The 9,323-nt window shown below is 44.1% G+C and overlaps 1 protein-coding gene across 1 annotated transcript; it reads right to left on the minus strand.

Moving 5' to 3' along the window:
* Positions 1-6,234: 6,234 nt before the first annotated feature.
* Positions 6,235-7,635, minus strand: LOC112066139 (DDB1- and CUL4-associated factor 12-like protein 2). Its single transcript, XM_024128229.1, has one exon. The coding sequence runs from the start codon at positions 7,633-7,635 to the stop codon at positions 6,235-6,237; it is 1,401 nt and encodes a 466-aa protein (XP_023983997.1).
* Positions 7,636-9,323: the final 1,688 nt, after the last annotated feature.

Here is a 9,323-nt window from a genome sequence, read left to right on the forward strand (position 1 = left end):
CAGCCCCTGACACCTCATAGCCCATGAGGATGTCACTGTCAAAAAAACAGAAAATAACAAATGTTGTTGAAGATACAGAGAAATCGGAACACTTGTGTACTGTTGGTGGGAATGTAAAATGGTATAGCCACTATGGAAAACAGAAATCAAAAACAGAATTACCATGAGATTCAGCATTTGCATTTATGGGTATATATCCAAAATAATTGAAAGCAGAGTCTGGAAGAGATAATTGCACACATATGTTCATAGCAGCATTATTCACAATAGCCAAGAGGTAAAAGCAACCCAAGTGTCCCTCAACAGATGGATGGATAAAAAATGTCGTAAATACAGACAATGGAATACTATTCAGTATTTAAAAGGAAGAAGTTTTGACATGATACAACATGAATGAAGCTTGAGGAACTTATACTAAGTGAATTAAGCTAGTTAAAAAAAGATAAATATTGTATGATTCTATTTATATGAGGTACCTAGAGGAGTCAAACTCAGAGCTAGAAAGTAGAATGGTGGTTGCCAGGGGCTGATGGGGAGGGAGGAATGGAAAATTCTTGTTTAATGTGTGTAGAGTTTCAGTTTTGTGAGATGACAAAGTCATGGAGATTAGTTCCACAGCATGAGTATACTTAACACTACTGAACTGTACACTTAAAAATGCGTAAGATGGTAAATTGTATGTGTGTGTTTTACCACAATGGAAAAAATTTTAAATTAAAAAAAGTCCCCATTCTTTAAGAAGGCAACTAAGGAAACATTTTACATTCTTATTATTTCTGGAGCCATGGTTCGTCTAGCATGATTATGCTGAAACCATCTTTTTAAAAACTGATTCAAATACCCCAAGTTTTTAAAGTGAGGAAAAACAAAGCATTATTTATCATCCCTTGGGAGCATCCATAAGCCAAACACCTTTGCTTAGGGCAATATTCATAAAGAAAGACCAGAGAGAAAGAAAGAAGAGAGCTCTTTACACATGACATATGAGGATATCGTAGAATTTGCTCTGGCTTGTGATAAATATATACAGAGCAAATCAAATTACAGGATGTCCTATTTTAAGAAATCCCATTTTCTACACAAATGAAATAGGGCTTAATTTATTACATTCTGAAAGTATCCTTTAATATTCTTTGAAATAAGGGATTCCATTACATCGCTTAGCTTGTATGTGAAGACTAAAGTACTTGTCTCAAGAGGTGGAGGCAGTGGCAACGTGTTAGAAACCACTGTCCATTGGAAATCAATCCATAATAAAGATGACACTTCTAAAATTATAATGTAAATCAATGAGGGAATATATGATTCCATTTTCAAAAATGTGCTTTATGTACAAATGTCCAGGAATGCATCTATTGTGTAAAACGGCATCTAGTTTTAGTCATATATGGCATAATTCAAAAACAAAAAGCACACTCAACCCTATATCTCTGGGTCAGTAAGGTAGGAGGAACAAAAATGAGCCATATCTCAGGTGCTGGGGGATGTTATTTGATGAATTAACTAGGAGCCTAGAGGAAACTAAAGTTTCTGCCCTCTGACTGGAACATTCAAGTTTATCATTTGTGTGTAACATAAAAGGGCAATTTAGATGTTAAAATTTAATCAACATGAAACATTAATGCCTTAGGTTGAAACAGAGAATGGCACAATAATGGCATTAGAAAGGGTGAAAATAGCACCATTACTCTCATTGACATCATCAACGTGTTTGCTTCAGTGAACTGTACCTCAAAAATGGAAAAACAAAAAATTCATTTGTAAGGAAATTATCATCAATACTTAGCTTTCTTCTTGCCCAACTGCAGAATGACCTACATTCTACAAAGGATACAAAAACATCTAACCGAAATATAGATTTTTCTTTATTTACAACAGCAACATTTGGTAGATTTCCCTTATCTTCTTTTGGTTAATATGATTCATTAGGAAAGTTTATAATAAAAGTTGATCATTACCAAATGAAAAGATGAAATATTACTTTTGGGTGGCCACTAAGTGGTGTTTAATATTCACTAAACAAACAGTCATTTGGTCATCCGCCTACAAGTCATTAATTTCCTACTATGTGCCAGACATATAGTAATGCATATGTATATATATATGTGCAGACCTATTAAATATAGGTGGGTTTTGGAATGAGAACCAGAAGACCTTGCTTCTGAGATAGTACACCCCTCCCAGCCTCTCCCAAGTACCATTTCTATAGCGATGATTCCCACATCTGTAGCTCTAGTCCTAACTTCTCTTCTGAGCTTCAGAATCATATTTCTAACTACCAACCAGACATTTCTATCTAGAAATACCACAGGCACTTCAAATTTCACAAGGTCAAATTGTAACAGTCCCGTATGTATACATGTCCGTGCTCATACATGCCAGGCACTCACAATGTACTTTCAAACCAGTATTAACTCTGCCCACTCTTATTTTACTTGCCAGACCCAGCTCAAGTATTGACTCTTCTGGGAGCTCTCAATGACCTTTCTAGCAGACTTAATTGTTACTCGCTCCATATTCTCGTTGTACATACTATATACCCTTAATACAATATTTACTTTGTCTTGTCATTAGTGAATTTTTATAATTAATGAATTAGGTATCTTTTGCCTTTGCTACATCATAAAACTTTATGGCAGATGTCCTGTTTCATTGTTGCTGTCTCATTTTTGTGTCTGAATGGATTAATTTAAAAACACTCAAATAAAATGGTGTTTTTACAAGGAAATTCTGTTTCAGTAGGTCTGAGCTGAGACTTGAGGGTCATGGCAACGTCCTGTGGCCACACTGCCCTTTCGATGATACCACACTCCAATGATCGATATTCCTGGGTTTGCAGCAGGCCAGTAGTGGGAAATACTTTTAGGCAGCCCTTTCAGCAGCTCTTAAAATAACACCCCTTAAAGCAAACACCTATGGCCTATGCAGCCTTTCTTTGACTTTAGTACATGTCGTTCTCACTGAACTGCATCCCTGAGCGGCTCATATAGTGACATGTTTAATGTAGCTAGGTTACCCAAGACTTGCAGAGATTAGGCAGCTGTCAGTAAAACATTCGGGAGGGCTTTGTGAATTGCTTTCTAAAATCACTCTAAATTAGCAATTAATGGAAAATTTTTGACAACTTGTTCAACACGGAGTACAGTTGGATAAAAATCAACCTCTGGAGAATTCAACACTGTTTATCATTAATGCTAGAGTATATTTAACAGATAAATTTTTTCCAGAGTAGTCATCTCAATTTATTTCAGTGGATATCCTTGATTAGTAAATTCTTTCTCCCCCCTTTAAAGAAAATTTAGAAATTATCTCATCCATATAGTAAAGGGGAAGAACAAACTTGGGGAGGAATATATGAATATGTAGTTAGGGATAAATGGAATTAATCTTTTTTTTTATGCATTGTTATAAGTAACTAACGTTTTTCAGGCAACAGTGATGGGTAATTTGTACTTAGAGACATGTATTCCATTGTTTATTTTAAGTGAACTATATGCATGGGTTCCTTGAAATGCTGGCATGGTTACTTTTTCAATTACAATTACATTTTCAATTATTTCATACTCACAGGTTACACAATTAATTGTACTTCTGTAGATCACTTTGACCCAGAACTAGAAAATATTTCAAAAGAATTAAACTTCTACTAATATAAATACGTACAGAGTTAGGCTATCTAGTTTTTTAAAAGGCTAGTCATGTGATTTGGCATCAAGGAGATACACCCTAAATTATGAGAAAGTTAACAGTGAGTCAGTGATGAAGTTAAGGGCTAAGCCAGAGAACAAATCAGGGTAGAGATGTTCCTTCTATTTCTTGAAAATACGTCACGTAGAAAGCGTCATTTCCTCTGAAAATGTTCTCCCAATGTCCCAAAACGATGACAAAATCAAAAACAAAACGATGACATAAAAATACCCTATAACCTACAAGAAGACAGGCAGTGAATACTTTGGTGACGTTCTTGGGTAATGTTTGAAAAAGTTTTCAGCAAATACACACACACACACACACACACACACACACACACACACACGAAGTAAAAAGAGAAACTGCCTACAAAAAAGATCTTTCAAAACTAATTTTGTAAAAAACAAAATATTTTAAAGGAATCTTCAAATTTAAGTATTTGCAGGTGGAAATACTAAATTCCAGTGCCATCTAAAATGTATACGTTTTCCTTTATCTTCTGGTATCACATATGGAAAGTTTATGAATGGATAAGCACCACGGCCTGACCTAGAAATGAATTAGGGCAAATTTTATGGTAAAAAGGCAGGAAAACAACAATATTCCAAACTATTTATGAGTAAAATTTTTACTCTTATTTATGCATTTACTTATTTTTTCATAGCCTTGAACTTTAGGTCTCCAGGGGCAAATACATTCATTCAGTAAATATTTACTGATTGCCTATATGCTAGGCATTAGTGGAGAAATGTGAGAATATAAAGATGACACTTACATTCTCTGCTCTTAAGACACTTAAAACTGAGCTGGAGACACATACATGCACACAAATACATTTTACTGCTATATAACCACAACTATATAAACCTGTTAAAACAATCTCTGTAAACAAAAACTGCTTTTTTTCCTGTGTTTCTTAACTCCCTTTTAGTACCACTCAGTATATTACTCAGTTGCTTCAGATTTGCAATTGAACAGCATGTAGTGGACACCAAGCCAGCATCTGAGTGCCAAAACATTTAAGGAAAAACAGACATGCCACAATACTAATGCAAGGTCAGCACAACCTGGCCAGTTGTGAGGAAGGGCCAGTCTCCCTTCTCACTTCCAATATTCTCACATATGGAGAAGTACAACCTGTTTTCCTAACAATCCGTGCTTTGTATTTGTCTATGCTCCAAAGTATCGATACTTTTCTTCAACCTAATCCCATTTACTTTTATTTTCCGCCCCATCTTCTTGAGATAAACTTCCTGTGTCCTTGATAATCGTATATTATTATATTGAGGGTCATAACATCACTACTTTTTAACAATATATTTATTCTACTTTAGGTAAGAATCTTTGAAATTGACAAAATTAAATCTTAATAAATTGGACTTTACAAATTAAGAATCTTTTTCAGAAGGAGTTGGGACGGGCTTATTTTCCTTTTTTGCAATTTTTTCCTGTGACTTTAACTGTTAAGGAGAATTAGAAAATTTAAGTGTGTTCAAATATAATATTTGGTATTGAAAACAGCAACAGCAAAAATATCCAGTCTATACCCTGCATCAGTATACATTCTGCCCAGCCTGCAATACGTTCTACATTTTCACACTTGGAATCCCTGTTTTGAATGATGGCACTGAAACTCTGCAAGTTCCTTAACAAACATTCAAATATACTCACAAGTCTTAATAGTACTAAGGCAAGAAGTGAAAAAATACATATTCACTTATCTATTTAACAACAGGTCAGGAAAACTTAAATAAGGGTTTAAGGAGAAAAAGATTGATTAGGTTTTCAGATTAACTCTGAACATTCAATCAGCAGAACCGCTGCGTTCCTAAAGTGTTCTGACCAAATGAGATTCTGGTACAAAAAACAAGATTGTATAACAACTATTTTTTCAAAGTGAATGAAGTTTTTAAAAAGCGTGTTTAGCACCAACAACTTACAAACTACAAACATGAAGACTACAATTTGCAAATGGAATGCTTCCAAAAGCCGGTAATCTAGAACTTGGAATGTAGCCTCCCACTGGAACAATGCTATAAAACGACAGCTAGCTTTCCAGAACAGATGTACAAACTGTTTTTAAGAGTGTTCTTAATATACCATATATCTGCAATGAAAAATAACCAAAACAGCATCATCGTAATACTAGTAACAAAAAAATAATAAAAGAAAAAGAAAATACACATAATTGTAAAATCATGACTGCCTGGCCTTCAAGAGAGAGAATATGTAAAATGACTCAAAGAGTGAACAGATCTAAGAAGTAGTCAAAAATTTGTGTATAATTCAAAACAATAGTGTTGGACAGGTGTAGAAAAGTATTAAAGCAAAGTTTTGACTGCCTGAAGGACACCTCACTCTCTAGCCCGCCCTCTCTCTTTCTTTCTCTCTCTTTGCCTAATACACCGAGCAGAGGTAAGTTGGACCCTTTCCACCTGGAAGATAAAAGCCACACAGAGTGAAAGCACAAACACAGAGTGAAGGAGGAAAGCGAGAGGGGACTGGAAGGTGTATCTGGGCACTTTGAGGACACGGAGGCCATCCTTAGCTCCAGAGGCCTGCATAGTTTCCGTGGAGGCCGGAAGGGAGAGGCCCCCCAGCGACGAAGAGCTTCATCTCGGGCCAGTTGTAGCAGTGAGTGTAGAGTGCGTTGGGGAACTCGCCGATGCCACCGAAGTAGTTCACCCACAGGTCATCGTGGTTGAGCCAGCCTCTGCCACAGGTGAGCTTGAGCTTCCTCCCTGCGGGCCCCGGAGAGCAGCGCGCGCTGGCCGAGGCGCTCTCCTCCAGGAACTTCTGCGCGCGGATGTCATAGAAGAGCAGGGAGCCGTGGCCCGTGCCCACGGTGACGATGTGCTGGTAGAAGCTCAGGGAGCGCACACCCGTGCCGCCCTCTCGGGAGCACAGGGGCCGGATGTTCTGGTGACCCTGGCGCAGATCCAGGAAGGAGACGTGGGACTGGGAGCCCACCGCGTACAGGGACAACTCATCGCAGTAGGTCAGGCACACGTTCTCTCGGCAGTAGGGCAGCCTGATGGACAGCAGCCTGGACAGGTTGCTCCGGGCTTTCCACAGGTGGAAGTAGCCGTCCAGGGACACGGCTCCCAGCTCCTGGTTCTTGCCACTGAAGGCCAGGGCCCGCACCTTGCGGTTACTGGGGTTGGTGCTGGCCCTGGGGATGGTCTCCACGTCCCTGGGACGGATGTGGGCGTACACGGGGAGGCCCGCGTCGTTGTGCCAGGCGATGCTGCCGTGGAACATGTCGGGATCCATCCTCCAGAGCGCCACGGTGCCGTCGCGGGAGCCGCTCACGGCCACCGTGTCGCTCATCCAAGCGATGGCGAAGATCCAGTCCTTGTGGCCGTGGCGGTCGCCCAGGCACACGGGGTCCAGCGTGGGCAGCTGGTAGACGGCCAGGCTGTTGGGGTTCTCGCCCCCGGTGGCCAGAAGCGTCTTGGAGGGATTCAGCTGGATGGCGTGGATGCCGCAGCTCGGCTGGGCGCGGGCCGACCCGGGCCAGCGGTCGCGCATCAGGGGGATGCGCGTGATCTGGCCCGACTGCACGTCCACCACGAAGAGCGTGTTGCACTTGGTGCCGCACACCACCTGCCTGGCGTTCAGCCACTGCGACGCGAACACCTTGTTGAGGGTGCCCAGCGCCAGCTCGCGCTCCCTCAGCAGCTCGGGCAGCTTCTGCACCGCGTAGCCGCGCAGCTCGCCCTCGAAGCCCGGGAGCCCGGCGCGGCCCCGCGCGCCCACCTCACGTCCCTTCAGGTAGTGCAGCAGCGAGCGCCGCGCCGCCGGCCGCTTGGGCTTCTTGGGAGGCAACGGCCCGTGCCCGTCCGCCGCCGCCGCCGCCGCCGAGCCCATCGACAACGAGCCCGCGGCGGCCGCCTCGAGCGCCGGCGCTTTTCGCTTCCTGCTACCTGTTTGCCTCAGGGCCATAGTGGGCGGCGGGCGAGCGGCGGCGGCGGCGGCGGGGGACCGGGGCGGCCGCGGGGCGCGGAGCCGACCGAGTCCGGACCGCGGCGGCGGCGGCGACTGAGGCGAGGGCGGCCGGGCCGGGCGACGAGAGGCGGCCGGGGGGAGCGGAGCGCGGTCGGCGCTCGGCGGCGAGGGTGGCGGCGGCGCGAATCGAAGCGAGGGCGGGAAGCGCGGCCGGCGGCCCGGCGGGAGCGAAGTCGGCGTGGGACGAGGACGACGCGGGGGGCGAGTGTGAGGGGGCGGAGGCGGCGGGAGGGGCGGGAGGGGAGCTGGTGGGAGGGAGGATGCCGGCTGCGGGGATGGATTTGTTGGGCCTGGGATGTGCTGGGTGCCTCGCTCCAGGACCCCGAGCTGGCCACGTACTCCTGACCTAAATCCCCACTAAATGACTCGGGATATTTTGCCACTCTTAGGAGAGCAGCCGGGCAGCCCCTCTGCTTTAACTTAAACAGTTTCAACCAAATAGATGTACATATATTTTTTCTCCTCAAATTGAGGTCTCTGAGCTCCAGCAGTGCAGTGGCCTGAAGGATGTCTTCCGAATGCAGATCCCCGGGTCCCCACACTCTGGTCAGGGAGATGTCTGGGACACTTTGATCAGGTACTACCTTGAGAACATGGCAGGCTGAGCTGACATGGGAGAAGGGGTGTTCCTTGGACTTGTTCGCTCCCATTGTAACTCAGAGCCCTAAGAAGGTGGAGAGGAAGAGTCAAGGGGAGGGGCAGCTTCCTCCCTGTTCCTAGGCGCTGTCCTCAGCTCTCAGTCCCAGAGTCTCAGGTGCTTGGGCATAGTCCCCCGGGGCTTTAGGGAGAGGTCCTGAGGGATTGGCAAGACTTTCACAAGCAGACATGGAGATAAAGAACCTTCCAGAAGGAGGCAACCACAAGGACAAATGATGAACAAGTATAAGCGTTCAGAGGGAGGGCTTAGTCTCCGGAAGTGGGTGTTTCATACTTTGCTCTGCTGTGTCAGGACAGCCAGTCCAGTGGCAGGCTCGTAGCCAGGCATGCTCAGTTACACAGTGATAATGTGGCGCTATGAGGCTGGTGGTTGATACCCATTCTGCACACACACCCCTCCTCCTAACAGAAATATACATGATGCTTGGTGGGTGGATGCATGGGAAAATGCATTTACTTTTCTGACCAATCGGGGGAGCCCATGGGAGCTGCTTTGTTGCTGCTTCCACCTCCCTTCCCCTGCCCTGTTTGCTGATTTTTCTTCCTGCTTCCCTCACCCTTCTTGCAATGTCACCTCAAATTGCACAAATTCCAAGTACAAGCCATGGGTAATTTCCACCACTCTAGTCCTGGTGCTGCATTCCAGTGTTCCCCAACACTCCCCTGCCATCCAGTTCTGATTCTTCCCCATATCATTCATCTCAGCAACAGAAGACGGTTGCATGGGCTGGTGGTGATGAAAATGAAATTAGGGACGGCTTCATGGAGACAGCTGCATTTTGCTCCCACAAGTTGGGGTGGGGGGCATGGACAGTTCAGAAAGAGGCAACGATGTGTGAAATGGCACAGAGAGTGTAGAGAAGTGGTTCGCAAACTTTAGTGTATATTAAAATGACAGGGACAGCTTAATAAATATACATGTACCTTGGCTGTATCCCTAAAGAGTTGATGCAGATGGTTGGGGACCA

Source organism: Physeter macrocephalus, chromosome 21 (genome assembly GCF_002837175.3).
Source record: "Physeter macrocephalus isolate SW-GA chromosome 21, ASM283717v5, whole genome shotgun sequence".
NCBI lineage: Eukaryota > Metazoa > Chordata > Mammalia > Artiodactyla > Physeteridae > Physeter > Physeter macrocephalus.